This window comes from Erpetoichthys calabaricus, assembly GCF_900747795.2.
Source record: "Erpetoichthys calabaricus chromosome 1 unlocalized genomic scaffold, fErpCal1.3 SUPER_1_unloc_25, whole genome shotgun sequence".
Classification (NCBI taxonomy): Eukaryota; Metazoa; Chordata; class Cladistia; order Polypteriformes; family Polypteridae; genus Erpetoichthys; species Erpetoichthys calabaricus.
The window spans coordinates 71725-89353 of NW_026261591.1; the positions used below are offsets into that span (position 1 = coordinate 71725).

At 39.7% G+C, this 17629-nt stretch overlaps 1 protein-coding gene across 1 annotated transcript; it reads right to left on the reverse strand.

The window, feature by feature from the left end:
* Positions 1–2000: 2000 nt before the first annotated feature.
* LOC127526398 (C-type lectin domain family 6 member A-like) lies at positions 2001–17369 on the reverse strand. The gene is made up of 6 exons (XM_051921796.1): positions 17253–17369; positions 12547–12651; positions 7016–7276; positions 6772–6923; positions 5595–5719; positions 2001–2346 (listed from the first exon to the last, which is right to left on the reverse strand). The coding sequence occupies exons 1-6, from the start codon at positions 17338–17340 to the stop codon at positions 2220–2222; spliced, it is 858 nt and encodes a 285-aa protein (XP_051777756.1). The 5' UTR covers positions 17341–17369; the 3' UTR covers positions 2001–2219.
* Between the last annotated feature and the right edge of the window lie 260 nt (positions 17370–17629).

Here is a 17629-nt window from a genome sequence, read left to right on the forward strand (position 1 = left end):
CACAGGTAAAGGAAGTCAAACAGACATTATTAAGCAATTCATATTTATTCTACAAAAAAACATATCATAGAGCACAGCATCTCAAGTTAACAATACAATGAAAATCAACACAACAAAACAGGGGAATACAAGATCATTTGTGAGATGGGCCACCTAGAAGAAATGTGCAAAAGTATAAATATATACTGAACAATAAAATAAAACTACTGAAGGTCAAAGCATAATGAGTATTAAAATTACAGAGTTCAGCACCTGAGAGACAAGTTAATTAAAGAAAACCATCAATATGAATATCATTAAAAATATCAACATAAGTGAAAGAGTGGAAAGAGAAATGTCACTGCTTAAAAAATCAAATCATCAGTAGTTGGCTTAAGAGAGTCCGTAAGTGACAGAACTTGTGTTAAGAGTCAGACATTAATAATACAGAAGAGACGTCATGTCATGTGGTGGTAAATTCTCTTCACAACGGCAGTGATGTTCAAGTTTTTGCTCCCTTCCAGATGTTCTCCATTTTTGTATATATTTGTTATAATGAATGGCTTCAGATCTTTAATCAAAATGTAATATTAGATGACAGGAATCAGAGTCTTTGATCTGAGTCTTGATCAAAGGAATTCTCAGAAAAGATGAAGAAAAACATAAGTGAAATCAGTAAAGTGTTAGCCATTGCTAAGACTCTGTGACTCCACTACATCACAGGGACAGCCATCATCTCCAAAAGTAAAAACATTCAGAAAAGAACAACATCTTCACAGGAGAAGCTGAGCTGCCAAAAGTCCCTCAAGGGCACAGCAATGCCTGAGTCAAGAAGTCACAGAGGATTCCAGAAGAAACATCCAAAGACCCTCAGGCCTGTCTACCTTCCTTTAAGGTCAGAGTTCATGACTCTATGGTGTGAGAGATGAAGAGTAACAGCAGGACTCATGGGAGAGCAGTAAGACAAAACAACTCTGCTATCCAAGAGCAGCTTTGGTGTTCATCTCATAACTGCACAGAGTCACCTCGATCATCTTTACATCTTTTGTAATAAAGACAGACAAGAACTTTGTGGATGGCACAGGTCCCTCTAGGTCTGGTGTAAAACTAACACAGCAATCAACGATAAGAACTTCATACCTACAATAAAACAAGGGGTGGTAGTGTGATGAAGAGGGGGGCTTTGTTGCTGGCTCAGTGTGTGATGACTTGCCATTTTGAACCTTCTTTAGGACAACGGCCAGTCCTCTGTCCATGACCTGAAGCCAAGGTGTAGATGGGTGACACAGCAGGTCAATGCGCCACCACAAAAAAGAAAACCTACAGCTGAATGGCTCAGAGGACACAGAGAGTTTCAGAGCCTCGTCAAACTGCTAACTTGTACCTCACAGAAGTGCTGAAATGAAGAGTTTATACTCACAATACTCTGAGTGTATCTGAATGAAAACAAAGACCAGCGGGCTATCACTCCTCAACAGTAACGTGAAAGTCTGATCTCAAATTATAAATTAAAGAGTGTTTAGTTCTTATTATTGGTGTTAAAGTTGCTGCAACCAAGTACTGAAACTCTGGGGACAATGACACCTTCAGATCAGTCACAGAGGTGTTGGATAAGAACTTTGATCATTAAATAAAGAAATAAAGAAAGCAATGATTTAAAAACTGCATTATGTGTTTCCCATGTGCCCTTTTTCTAATATTGCATTTTTGTAAAGGTTGGAGGCCATGCTTTGTGTAAAACACGAAGATATAGAAAATACTAGGAAGGGGCTAAATACTTTTTCACATCACTTAAGGCAAACACTTGTTGGTAACGTATCCTCATTTTACTAAATGCTGAAATGACTAACATGTGTTGCTAGTTAAACAAATACAAAATTGTTTAATAAAAATCAGGAACTGTGCATTTTCTTCTCATACTGTATGTAAGTGAAGCTTTATCATTTCATTCATTATCTATAACCACCTTGTGCAGTTCAGGGTCTGGGGGTCTATTCAGTCAGAACTGGGAAGAAGCCACAGACTAACACTGAGATTACCAGAAGATGTCAGCTTTCATTTCGTCCCAGTCCTGTATGTCGAGTATGTTGTCACTCACTACCTCTGTCACCTACATGACAAAGTGAGGTGACCTTCTGGACTCTGCTCAGACTAGCGGCTCTGTGATTTACTGATGAAGTGTTCCTTACGAATCCTGAAGACAGCGGATCTGGCAGGTGGCTGGAACTCTTGATAGCAGTTTATATAAGAAGTGGAAATGCAGCAGTCTCACAGATCCATCGATTAAGAGTTTCACACAGTACTCTAAAATCCTGGTTCGAATCCAGCCATATCACCAAACAGTTTCCTTTGTTGTCATCACTGGCTCTGAAACACAAGAGGAGCTGTCAGACTTTCTCCTGATCTGACTGACCTTGTAGGCTCACATACATCACCTGAGTTCAGACACATCACTGATGAAAGGCCACCAGTCTGTGCAGCAAAGAGGATTGTCAGTCAGTCGTGTGGCTCATAAACTGAACTTTCCATACTTACTGGACACGGGCAGTCTGGGGCAGGACTTAGCCATCGTGGATGAATTAAACAAAATTGTAAAGAACACTCCTAATAGAAACCATACGCAGACAACGACCCCCAACACCCACCCCATCTTGTGTTGGGATCGTCATTACGGAAGATTGTATCTCAGCTGACAAACTCTTGTATATTCTGATGCAAATGAAACAACTCCACTTTTAAGAAAATATAAAGGTCTCACAACATTTGAAGACACATTTTTATGGTTTAGATATTCCAATACATAATATTTGTAATACTGGGTTCAAAAACCACTTAATATTTGAAAAACAAATGAATACCTCAAAGCCTTAATTGTGATTTGTGTAACTTCACTGTTTTTTCACTGCTGACTGACTTGACTTTGAGGGTGTCGTATAGAAATGTTGCCAGTACTTCCTGATTTCTGACTGAATACACTTCCTTTAATTTCCAGTAGCCATCCTCAGACACACAACTCGCTAGTTCAATTTATCAGGCCTCTGATGATTCTGAAGACTTGCCCTTTTCTATTCAAGACTAAAGCCGTATGGCCTCGTTAGCCTTTATCTAAGGGTGGCAATTGCTCTTCTCTATGCAGCCATCAGTGCTGCTGTGTCTCTTGTGACCCTTAAACATGCTGATGATCTCATTTTAGAGGCTCAAAATCTGAACTAAACTAATACATATAAATACTGTAAGAAGAAATCTTAGAAAGATATTATTATGTGCTCAATAAGTATAGATTATACATTTCTTTCATAGCCATACACAATGGTATAGTTTTTACGGTTAGGGTTAGGTTTAGGGTAGAACTTTCTTGCTAATTGAGCCAGTTGTTGTTTAGGACAAATCCCATTGCTAGCAGAGACTGAAAGACCCACTCAACTATATGAGAGAACTAAAGAAACAAACAACATATATGCCTTAAACAGAAGTGTGAACTGTTTTACTTTGAATTTCTACTAAAGTTTTTTAAAATGAAGATATTTTTTCTGTGCAATTATTTAAACATGTCCAGATTTTGCCAGAATCCCATGAAGCGTACTGAAGCTGCAGAACTTTGGTAATATGGGGAGAATGCAGCTACAAATACCATTTAACATTTTAACATTTGCTGACAATTCAGTTTAAAAATTAAGACATTTGATTGCAGCAATGGAAAGATCCATTGGTCCCTCCATTTTCTAAAACCACTTCATCCTGAATAGCAGCCCATGATAGGAACAATTCCTGAACAGGGAGCCAGTCCATCGCCACTCTGGGGCCAATTTGGCTTTGCCAATCCACTGAATGTTTGTGTTTGTGGATTAAAACCAGAGCAGCCGGAGGGAAACGCATGCAGACAAGGAGAGAACACGTAAACTCAATGCAGGGAGGACCCAGGAACAGTTGTCTTCTTAGAGTAGCGAGTCAGTGCTACCACTGTGCCACCCAAAATAACAAACTAAACATGTGTAACTATGTCTTTGAGAAAAATGTGAGCAAAGCCTTTCCTTACTAACAGATAAAAAAATGTCACTAAATACTGTATGACAAACACTTGCTGATGACAGACCACCTGTTTATTGTATCTGTCATCTGTTGTTATATTTAATGTGTTGGGTTGTACCCCTTGACTCTTTTTGGAACTGTTACCACTGGTCTATGGGATATGTGAATTGTGAAGTGTGCACATGATAATAAATATGAACTAAAACTTGATAAGTCATCATATTGTACTTACACCATTAATAAGAAATGAACATGAATTTGGGGCAGCATGATGAAGCTCTGGCCAAGCATATGGAGTTTGGCTGTCCTGTTCTGGTCACTGTGTAAGGTTCCTTACCTGGATGGGAGGCTCCGAGCAGGCAGATGGGCAACCCAACCAAGAGAGAGGAAGGAGCCAGACCCAGAGGAGATGGCTAAAAGGGATGGACAGACAGCCCATCAGTTGTAAAAGACATTGCAGGGGATATGTTATTCCCCCAGGACACAAGATGGCAGCAGCACTCTGTATCAGCACCAATTTGGGAACCAGCAGTGAATGCTGGGAGATGTAGACCGGCAACACAGCCTTGCTGGAGACCATGGGTGCCACAAAGGGGTGCTGTCGGGAGATGCGCTCCCCAATTTATGGGACTTCCGTATGACCCAGAAGTACTTCCATTGGGCAGTGGGCCTGGCACTGGAAGTACTCCAAGATCCTTAATAAAATGGACCGCACTCCCTTATCCAGGTGAGTCAGAGCTGGGAGGACATGAAGTAACACTTGACTGGAGGAGGGTAGGGGATACAGTGCAGTGCGGTGGTGAGAAGAGAGTACTGTGGAAAGAAAACTTGTGATTTATGCTACTTTGAGGTATTGTGTGGAATAAACCTTCCATTATTTGAACTTGGGACTCTTTGTGTGTCATCGTGTTTTGGGGTTTGCGTTCCATTACAGTTGGCTTTTGGGAAGATTTTGGTGTCTTTCCTGTCTGGATAGTGTTCAGCTCCCTTAGTTGGATACTGCAGACAGGAGTACAACATCCCATAATCTTCCTGTTATATGTCACCTATTACAACTTCAGTAATCCGCTTTGTGTCCATTCACACTTCGGCTCATCACTGTCCCTGTGGCACCCTTTGGTCTTGTGGCACCTCAGCCGGGTGTTTAAGTTCAGAAATGACCTTCTCACTTATTTACTTGTACTTTGGTTTCCTGCACTGTAAAGTGTTTGTCACTTGTAACATATTTCATTATTGTGTTCAGAGCTCTGTGACACAACATTCATGACTACATGTGTAAGGCCAGCATTACTGGCAGGATTAGGGAAAGGAGTCGGCAAATGTGAAGTCAGCAGTCATCGGCCATATTTATGTGATATTTATACAAAAAATGCTTTGTTATTCAGTAATGTCAGAAAGGCACAAATTATTTTGATGTCCATGCATCTGTTTTATGTTATCAAATAAGACAGCAAACAGTTTGTTTGTCTCTTTTAATGACAGTAAAGTGCCATCTGTAGGTAAGCCTCCTTCTGCTCCTGCCTAATTCAGTTTTGTAGCTCATTCAGTCAAAGTGAGACATCTCGGACTGAAAGGAATCGTCTTACCTGTTAGATTTTACAGGCTCGCTGTCCATCCTGGTAGTTTTCTCTTCTTTAATGATATCATATTGGCCAATCCAATAATGTCTCTCTTTACCTCCGGTGATATTAGCTCGATTTACTAAAATATCCTGTTAGGAAAACATGAAATTAAGAAGTTAATATACAGTTGAACTTGCATGTGTCTGTATTCTATTGTATTGTCTTCTCTTAGTCACAATCAATCAAAAGATTAAAATAAAACACATTTTATCTCCTTTTTTGCTTTAACATATACTGACCTGAGTCTCCCCATATAAATGCAACGAACAGACAAAACTCTCATTGTGTCACCTGCTTTCATAATAAACAGAGCTATGGTGTCAATTCTTGTGTCACATGAGCAGATGGCAGTGATGTCCAACACAAATAATGTGTCAGTGTGCTAACAGAGATACTGGATACTAAATACAACATCCTGGGGGAAAGCTCATAAAAACCCCAGGAACCCAATGGATATCAACCAATGACAGAATCTGCAGACATTTGTACTGATTTGGGTCTTAACAGGGGCCTATCACCTCAGAAGTTCAGTTCAGTGACATTCTGTGTTTGATTTGGAGTGATGTAATGGTCACCTGGTGATTTTTCATGGAAAAATGATGAGCAAATCTTAAATTGCTTTATATACTAATTGTCTAGCACATCACCAGTGACCCTTTTGTCCATTATGTATCTCCCAGATATCCAACCAAAAACCAGAAATGCATGTAAATGTAATGTAGAAATGGTAACTCTAAGAGCTCCTGCAGCCAAGAAAGAAGAAACAACAATCTAGGATTCACAGCACGTCTGATGACGTCAGTTATAATGAATGAAGAAAAACAGAAAGAGTCCTCTGGCAGAATCTTTACTTCTTCACATACGTAGTCGGCACAAAACAAAGGGTCATTGACACTTTGTGTAAAAGGACAGTCAGACACCCTGGGCCTTTGAAATGCATTGACAGACTCTCCAGATCAATTGGAGGAATCTCCTAAAGAAAGACATTCCTGCTTTAATGACATACTGACTCAACTTCAGCTTAAGTTTTCTGGGATTGTTCTTCTGATGCACTTTCAAAGTTTTTTTTCCTGCCAGTTTAACTTACAGTATGTAGTTTTTTAAGACAGTCATCTTAAATCCACCCGCATAAATGACATACCCACTCCTCTAAGCTTTCTACATTCACTAGTTGTCCACCCTTTGTCAGGCACCAATCACGGCTCTCATTCCAGGTCAGTGTTGTAATGGAGATGAAGTAACACTTAGAACCGAAGGGGATCCAGCCCACTTTACATAGCGGGCAAGTGTTTTCTGTGGAAAACGAAACAAAGATGCATATGAGAATTGAGGGATTAGATGACCAAGGAGCCCACCGTCTACTCATCCTGTTGCAAAGCACTCACCGTGAGATGTGTTTGTACCATCACAGTAGTATTCCTGCAGTTTACTGAACTCTTTGGCCAGTTCTTCATGTTTTTTATTCAGAGCTGCGTACTGAGACTGCAGGGTATCTCGACTTTCCTGTTGATAACTGTTGTTTCTTTCATATTGGGACTGCATGATAGCATGAGCCGCCAACAGAGCACTGTTGTTACTGGTCAAGTTGTAATTTATAATTCTTAACTCTTCCAGTTCTTGCTCCTTGCGATTTGATGTTATGCCATCTGAGGAAAACAAGTCATTTCATACAATCAGTAATCCAAAATAATATATCTTTCAGGCTTGAGTTAAGAAATGCATTCAGTTTTTGCAAAGAATTACTTGCCATGTTTTCTGTTCATCTTACTCCATCAGTTTGTAACAACGGATCAAAGATTGTGCCTTACTAGTTTTTGGAGTGAAACAGCAATTCTGTTTTTCAACTTGTTTTTAATTTTTTAATTAATTATCTTAATACAGGTATGTAAAAGTTCAGATACACTTTTTCCTTTTTTTGTTAACTTGTGTCAAGTCTCAACATCCGTGGCTCTCACCTGACTTCAAACAGTCCACATGACCTCCTAGTAGATCATCACAACATTTTCAGTGACTAAGCAATGTGCAGCAGCAATTATAAAGACAAATAACTGTTGAAGTGAAGTCAGTGGACAGTAGGCTCAAACTAAATAATGCACTGGTGACACCACATCTGGAGTGTTGTGTGCAGTTCTGGTCACCGCAGTACAAGAAAGACATAGCAGCACATGAAGCTGTGCAGAGGAGAGCAACCAGGTGCATCATGGGACTGAAGGACATGTCCTACTGTGACAGACTCAGAGAATTAAACCTGTTTAGTCTGAGAAGAGGACATCATGTGGGGATCTCATCTGGGTATGTAAAATCCTCAAAGGCATTGATAAAGTAACTCCAATAGAATTCTTTCAGCTTAAGAGTGAATCACATACTCGAGGACATCGGGGGAAATTAAGGGGAAGTGCATTTAAAACTGAAGCCAGGAAGTTCTTCTTTACACAAAGAGTTGTGGAACACTGAAACAAACTACAGAGACATGAAATTGGAGCAGAAACCTGAAAAACCTTTAAGAAAAATATGGATGAGATGTTGGAACAGCTTAGATATTTAATGCCAGACCAAAGGCATAGCATCACAGAAATAAAAAGTATACTTCATATAAGAGTAGTTTCAGATATTAAATTGGGATTATCACACAGACATAAAAGTATCTATCTATCTATCTATCTATCTATCTATCTATCTATCTATCTATCTATCTATCTATCTATCTATCTATCTATCTATCTATCTACAGTGGTGTGAAAAACTATTTGCCCCCTTCCTGATTTTTTATTCTTTTGCATGTTTGTCACACAAAATGTTTCTGATCATCAAACACATTTAACCATTAGTCAAATATAACACAAGTAAACACAAAATGCAGTTTTTAAATGGTGGTTTTTATTATTTAGGGAGAAAAAAAAATCCAAACCTACATGGCCCTGTGTGAAAAAGTAATTGCCCCCTTGTTAAAAAATAACCTAACTGTGGTGTATCACACCTGAGTTCAATTTCCGTAGCCACCCCCAGGCCTGATTACTGCCACACCTGTTTCAATCAAGAAATCACTTAAATAGGAGCTGCCTGACACAGAGAAGTAGACCAAAAGCTAGACATCATGCCAAGATCCAAAGAAATTCAGGAACAAATGAGAACAGAAGTAATTGAGATCTATCAGTCTGGTAAAGGTTATAAAGCCATTTCTAAAGCTTTGGGACTCCAGCGAACCACAGTGAGAGCCACTATCCACAAATGGCAAAAACATGGAACAGTGGTGAACCTTCCCAGGAGTGGCCGGCCGACCAAAATTACCCCAAGAGCGCAGAGACGACTCATCCGAGAGATCACAAAAGACCCCAGGACAACGTCTAAAGAACTGCAGGCCTCACTTGCCTCAATTAAGGTCAGTGTTCACGACTCCACCATAAGAAAGAGACTGGGCAAAAACGGCCTGCATGGCAGATTTCCAAGACGCAAACCACTGTTAAGCAAAAAGAACATTAGGGCTCGTCTCAATTTTGCTAAGAAACATCTCAATGATTGCCAAGACTTTTGGGAAAATACCTTGTGGACTGATGAGACAAAAGTTGAACTTTTTGGAAGGCAAATGTCCCGTTACATCTGGCGTAAAAGGAACACAGCATTTCAGAAAAAGAACATCATACCAACAGTAAAATATGGTGGTGGTAGTGTGATGGTCTGGGGTTGTTTTGCTGCTTCAGGACCTGGAAGGCTTGCTGTGATAGATGGAACCATGAATTCTACTGTCTACCAAAAAATCCTGAAGGAGAATGTCCGGCCATCTGTTCGTCAACTCAAGCTGAAGCGATCTTGGGTGCTGCAACAGGACAATGACCCAAAACACACCAGCAAATCCACCTCTGAATGGCTGAAGAAAAACAAAATGAAGACTTTGGAGTGGCCTAGTCAAAGTCCTGACCTGAATCCAATTGAGATGCTATGGCATGACCTTAAAAAGGCGGTTCATGCTAGAAAACCCTCAAATAAAGCTGAATTACAACAATTTTGCAAAGATGAGTGGGCCAAAATTCCTCCAGAGCGCTGTAAAAGACTCTTTGCAAGTTATCGCAAACGCTTGATTGCAGTTATTGCTGCTAAGGGTGGCCCAACCAGTTATTAGGTTCAGGGGGCAATTACTTTTTCACACAGGGCCATGTAGGTTTGGATTTTTTTTTCTCCCTAAATAATAAAAACCACCATTTACAAACTGCATTTTGTGTTTACTTGTGTTATATTTGACTAATGGTTAAATGTGTTTGATGATCAGAAACATTTTGTGTGACAAACATGCAAAAGAATAAGAAATCAGGAAGGGGGCAAATAGTTTTTCACACCACTCTATCTATCTATCTATCTATCTATCTATCTATCTATCTATCTATCTATCTATCTATCTATCTATCTATCTATCTATCAGCTTGTAGCTCTTAGCTAATTTCCCTGAAGATGGAGGGGCTGGTTGCCTGATTGACACTAACCTGACACACAGAGACACAGGCTATGCATTTCACAAGTTTCAGGAAGGTCTGCACTTCATCCATCAACGCTGGGAAGATCCCAGAATGCAGAGGACCACATAAACAATGAGTCCCAGACAGAAGATGAGGATGACATTTGGTGGATCGCTGGGAGAGAGCATGTCAGTATGGAGGACGGTCAGCAATCCTAGCTGTGCTACACGATGAGTATGGCACAAGAGGAGCAGCTCGTAAGAGTGGGAATGTGCAGTTATAAATGTTAGGCTTCCTGAGATATGGGGGGAGATTTGTCATCATTACATTAACAAACCCGTTGTTGGGCTTAACTGCTAATTATGATGTTTGTTAGCCTCTACATCTAAATTTTTATAATGCCATATTTAACATGAGAGTGGTTTTATATATTAGCTGGTCACAAGCACATGCTGTATAACTAGTTTATGAAGGTTTATGCTATGGTTAAAATGTAGAAATGGTAAAATATATTTGCTATTAATGTCATTCCCAGGTTAATTTATGATATTAGGAGTCACGTATGCTTGTCAGAGGATCACCTTCCAGGTTTATCAGAGGTAAGCGATACCACTGCAGGGTGAGAGGGGGTGCAGTCGCTAACATTTTTGTCTGTTTATCCACCCACTGAAGTAAGAAGACGCCCCCTGAGGGCAATTGATGCTGCCCCCTAATGGCCAGAGGACTATAAAAGAGTGGACACCGCAGAGAATGGCGTCTCATATCGGATCAGAACTGTGGGCAGCACGGCGCTCCTGAAGACAAGCTACACTACCAAGTGGATTTTCCTTATAGAAGTCAAAAAGACTTGACTTTCTTTTGTTTATATTATCTGCATATGTCAATGAATGTTCATGTTGTTTAAGATTATTTACATTTGGATTAAAAGGGGTAACCGAGCTGGCACCTTGACACTTCCACGACATTTTGAATGCCCTACTAATTGTTCATATATAGCAAAAAACAGCTGCACTTATTTATTCATTATTTATTATTATTTATTTATATATTAATAATAATAATAATAATAATAATAATTCATTATATATCTGCTTTACATGAACACATACTTTTATCCATGACACCAGTGTTTTAGTCCAGTGGACCCACTGAATGGCATATTTTCAAATTAGCTGTATGCCAGCACACCGGGTTTGTACCTCCAGCCTCAGGCTCCTGAATGACATCACAGGGTCCTCTGACGTGAGCAGCCAGAGAGAGACCTGACACTGGAGGTTCTTGCCGGGTGCTGTTCAGTCTTATCCTTAATAATTCCTTCCATTAATTTTCCTGTGATGCATGATAAGCTTACTGGACTATAGTTGTGTGGATCTGCTCTGTCACCCTTTTTATATAATGTGATGATATTTGCCATTTTCCAGTACTTTGGAATCTCTCCAGTGCCCAGTGACTTCCTAAAATTATATCTGTACTCGCTAGCCTCCTTCAGAACTCAAGGGTACATGTTATCTGGTCCTGGCAATTTGTTTGATTTCAGCTTATTTATTCTGAGCAGCACTTCTCTCTCTACAATTTCTAAATCCCTCACTACCTCCTTAGTAGCCCCTGTTACCTCTGGGAGGTTATCCACTTGCTCACTTGTAAACACCTCAGAAAAATGTAAGTTTAGGGCATCGGCTATTTCATTGCTGTATCTTTTAATTCCTCTTTACTATTTCTCCTCATTGACTGTTCTTTTACTTTTAAAAGTTTTGTAATAAATTTTGATAAATCTTTTTGGTAAGTGTACTTATAACAAAAATGGCTTCAATAAATCTCACTGCTGTGTTTAAGTGAGCTTGTTCAGTTTTCAATTCCCCTTGATCTTTGCATAAGGTCACAATTGCTATTGTCATGCATGTCAGAGGTTCACCCTCCAAGTTCATCCATAGTATGTGATTCCACCCCGGGTCATGAGGGGGCGCTGTGGCTAACTATCTTGTCCTTTTCTTTCATCAAAGTACAGAGAAAACACCCAATGAGGGCAACTGACTCTGCCCCTTCTGGTCCCTGAGCTCTAAGAACTTGACATCCCTGAAGGAAGTGTCACGTCTATCCAGAGCGACCGAAGCTAAGGAGCTCCGTGACCTGCAGACGGCAGACAAAAAAGTCTAATTAATATAAGCCACTTCATTACTATGGCAATAGTTGTGTTTCCTTTTACACCATCAAGAGTTTGTTTCTGTTTAGACTTAGAAGTAAACAGCGATGACCGGGTTGGCACCCCCAGAAATTCTTCTTCCTTTGAGGCTGTTATTCATTCAGAAGACCCCACTATGTAAACTTAATTACAGCCACATGATTAGCTGTTTTGAGGTAATGAGCAAGTCCTCCTAGTAAAGGGGCCAATGACTGCATATATAACAAATACACAAAGCACTTACATTTCCTTCACTTTTCAATATCATATCAGTATGGATGATACTTACAGTAAATAGAAAAGAATATGGGGGTGGCCACTAGGAGAACACAGAAGACCATCAGCACCATCCGCAGGTTGACTTTCAATTCTGATCTAACTTCAGGCACTGAAGCTGCAAGAAAAGCAAGGTGGTGTAAAACCAGAGAATGAAGAGCACATGATCTACCTGATGTAAGAAAAAGTGGGCATTGCCCATTCCTTTAGGCATTAGTGGGACACAAGGCTGGTTAAGGTGGCAGATTTAATAGACGTCCAGCTGTGCCATCTCCCCTTACATCACAAAATAAGTGAATGGTCCCCACCAGAATCTGCCTGTAGTTCATCTGATGATGAAGGTGGAAATCAGACATCTTTCCAGAGGCCACTCAGCAATCATCTTGAGTCACAAGGCATGAAATGGACACAAGCAACAGCAAAGAGCTGTAATTCAAGGAATGAGAGGTCGGACAAACAGAATAACTTGACTAGGAGTTGGCCCTGGGTTTGTAACTAGAGGTGACTTTAAACCAATAATGAGATGTTAGAATTCCTTTTTAAAAATGAGCTGCACCCACGTATTCTGTCATAGAGGCGCACACATTCACTGATCTCCAAGGGGCATTCTGAGGGGACCCAGGACACCCACTCTCGAAAATGACTGAAAATCTCTACAGTGTCTCACTTAAAGTTAAAAGCTGGGAACTGACAGCCACTTTCTCTTTGTGGGTCTGAAACCACACCACCTGGTCATTCAGAAGAGGTCACCCACCTGAAACTAAACATCTTCAGGCCTGGCCAGTACTTGGAATAGGAAACCATCTACGAAGAGCTTGGGTTGCTACTGAAAGAGGTGTTGGTGAAGCCAGCAGGGGGCGCTGACCCTGTGGTCTGTGTGTGGATCCCAATACACCAGGGAAGCGATGCGGACAGTGTTCTATAAAAATGGTGCCATCATTCAGATGAGACGTAAAAACCGAGGTCCTAATTCTCTGAGGTCATCAAAGAGTGGGGTGTATCCTCATGTCCAGGCTAAATTACCCTCTATGGCCTAGTAATTCAGGCCCCCTTATCATCCCATGTCTCTAATTGGCTCTTTGTCTCTCACCCCTTCACCTCGAAACGGCTAATGTGTGGTAAGTGCAGTGGTGCAAAAATGGCTGCCATTGCATCATCTGAGTGGATGCTGCACATTAGTGGGGGTGTAAGTAGCTCCCCACTCACTATGTAAAGCACTTTGAGTAGTGAGAAAGTAGTATATAAATGTAAAAAAAATATTATTATTATTATTATTATTATTATTATTATTATTATTATTATTATTAATGTCTCAGCCAAGCCAAACTGTTGGCCAGTGGACTAAAAACATAGAAAGTAGCCATCACTTCATGAAGGGAATTTCAGTATCTAAACTCTGGTGCCACAAACAGTAACGCTCTTCACTATGAAGCTGCACACGACACAGAAAAGGGCCTAACAGCAGAAAGGACGATGAGAAAGCAGCACCACAGAACACCACAAATGAAGGACCCTGACCAAAAACAAAGAGTGGACGGCAATGCAAAAAGAATCCCCCACGTGAACCCGGGGAAACAACAATGCAACATCTTCACACAACATCAGACATCATCCATAAAGACTTGGCATCATTAAACTATAAGTATAATTCTAAGCACTGACAATGCATACCCATCACTCATAGTCACAGATGCTGTTTTTTGCTGCTCTCCACTGAAGGTGCCAACATGGATGGACTGGCATTACCTTAAGGCCTACCTGGACAGGAAGCCATAAAGGAAGGATTTGGATGGACAGGCATCCCGGCCACTTTGATTGCAGCTATCTTTACAATGGAAGGATAGTGCAAGACTGTTTCTAGGGACCATTTATTCCACAGGTACGCCAGGTAGCAGCATCCGTTAGGTTGAGCTCTCATCTGTACACCCGCAGGGCACCTTGGGAATTGTAGTCCTGATGGTCAGCCCTGTCATTGGAGCCAGAGAGGAAGCTGAGGGGATAGGATTCACACTCTGTAAGGAGGATCCACTTGACCCAGAAGTGCTTCCAGGGTGTATTTGTGTGGCATCAGAAGTACTTCGGGGTCTGGCATTAAAGAAGCCAGTAGACCTCATCCAGGAAAGTTGGACAAAGCTTGAGGAGAGTAGAGGAGAATTATTATTGCAATCGTGGTTGTCAGCACTTGTTTTGAAGAAAGAACTTGAAAAGGTGTAATAAAATTCACTTTCTCTGAACCCTGGACTGTGTTATGTGCACCTGTATCTGGAGTGTGGGGCGCCTCCTGTTGGTCACACCGCACACCTCTTTCAACACTGCTTGTTGTTCTTGTTTTTGTGTCTATTCAAGTTTAGGTGCCTCCTAAGCTTTGACATTATATATTAGTTTCTCTGTGGACTGCAGGTATGCATTTCAAGATGAGGTAACAAGGTGCTTGCTGATGAAAGGCTATTGATGCTGACTAAGATTTAATGAAAAAAAACATAGGGTATGTAGCAAATATAGCAATTATATAATGATCACTTTCAAAAATATATTCTGGCTTGGACAACAAATAAAGAGAGGGAACAAAGAAACTGGGAATCTTACAGAAATGGCTCATTGTGAGAAGGTGAAGCAGACCATTCATTAAAATCAGTCCACCGATTTGTCTTCCTTCCACTTCATAAATTTTTAAAACACTATAACACACCATAATACATAACACTGCTACTATGCCTGTGTATTTTTTAGTTATTTAGGTTAAGTTGATAGAAGTATTTTCTTGTTATGTTAAATTGTACCCTGTAATTTAGTGCATAGTATATGGGAGGTTCTTAGGAATTGAAATGGAATATTCTAATTATTTCTCGTCCCTCTGACCGCAGATTAGTCTCAGTTAGTGATCTGCCCTGTCGTAGGTAAGGCATGGAGGGCACACAGTTTCAAAGAGATTAATCTAATTGTGAAAAAATAAGTACAGCTATTGAAAGAGAATTTGTGGTATTAAAGGCACAATATATACATTTAAATTTAAATTTATATGGCAGAAGAGGCTGAACATCCCGGCGTTCTTCACAAGAATTCACAGGCTGCCTGCCGCCTTTACTTTGTAAAGACATCGATAAAGAAACACAGCACTGGACAGACCTGAGAATAAACTGTGCCTGCGCCAAGAAACAGTAATGAATTGAAATGATTCATCTTAAATTCTGTATGCGTAAATTGAGTTGGTGCTTGTACATTTCTGTTTAAGTTTACATTGAAGTTTAGATTGAAGTTTTCATACAGATATTCTTGAATAGTTAAGGCTCTTACTAAGTAATGTTGAACTAATTGATTTGGCCCTCAGCATAAACAATTAGGGGCCAGATGTGCTACTCACTTAGCGTATGTTAAGTCGATAGAAGTACTTTCTTAGTTATTTGAAATGTTTGCGTATATATTAGTGTATAATACATGGGAAGTTCTATTATAACTCCTACAAGTGTAATTGAAATAGAATATTCAGTTCTACAGATTAGTCACAGTTAGTGATCTGCCTCGCAGTAAGTAAGGCATGGAGGGCACACAGTTTCAAACTGCGCCCTGCTGTGTGTAACGTAACGTGTTCTACTGAATGTACAGCGTTGTACGTAGAGAACGTACTGACAGTATTAAGTAAAGCATAGAGAAATAACTCAACTTTAAGTATTGAAGAGAAGAATTAAGTTGGTTCAGAATTAAATTACAACCACTACACTCATCTGGTCAGAGATGGATGAAGATGTCCAAATCTATTTATTAATTTCTTCCAAAGTTACACAAATGTGAAGGTATGGTCTAAATAAAATAATAACCATAAATTAGCTATCCCAGTTTTTTTCTCTTAAATGTCTCAATGTTAACATAAGGTATTAACATTTATCCACTAGATGGCACACTACACTCAAGAGAGCATGGAAATCAAGAATTTTTTTTTTTTTGTTCTTTATTTCGCCTTATACGATTTCTCGTATTAGAGATTTGTTAGTTTTCGCATACCCCTTGGGGTCAGAGCACAGGGTCAGCCATTGTACAGCACCCCTGGAGCAATTACAGGTTAAGGGTCTTGCTCAAGGGCCCAGCAGAGTAGGATCTCTTTTGGCAGTGACGGGGATTCGAACCGTCAACCTTCAGGATACCAGCGCAGATCCTTAGCCTCAGAGCCACCACTCCGCCCTGTTTGCTAGTACATTAAAACTATAAAGTATTTACTCAGCTTAAATAAGTAAATTATTCTGAACATATATAAATATTATACAGGAGGAAACTATAATACAGTAATTCTATAACAAGTCATATGTGTGAAACTCAAAATAGTTTCTGTTCAACTATGCTTTAGCTTCCTCACAACATCTATATATTAGAAACTATACTAAAATATATAAATACATATATATATATATAAATTACAAATTTAAACACATAAACAATATATTTTAAGGACAATTACATTCCACTTACTTATATATAATTACACAAACTTTCACATTTAACAAATGAAGTTCCTACTCTACTATTTAGACGTCACCAAACTAATCAATGAGGTTCAAAGTGAAGCCCTGTGATTGGCGAAGTTCTTCATTAAAGGGAGACAACACATAAATACGATATTCACTTTTCAACAAGTTTAAAAAACAACTGACGTTTTACAGGAAAAAATAAACAGCTACGGCCTGCCTTTAAGAAACTAATAATTTGAAGTTTATAAATGATGCCTACCTGTCTGGTTTTCTGCTCCATGTGATGATTGTCGTATCTCACAAACGTCTTCCTTGCGTAAATAATAAACTCTGTACAGGCAAGCCATGTTGGTACAATGAAGACAGTTCCTGTATTCCTGATCACTAATAAGATTTTCTGCTGTCTGTTCTGTCTTCACAAACCAGCTAAAATGTTACATTGTTTCATAAACATCTGGCTTTCCCAGAAAAGGGGAGCATGTGACTTTTTTGTTAGCAAATCAGCGAAGTGTTACCAAGGTAACCCATTTTTTTAACAAATAAGGTGTCTTTTGTCTTGACTTTCCCCTATTGTATTATTAATATGTAGCCTTTGTCAAATACCTGAAATCTCACAGACTTACCACTGTTAATAAA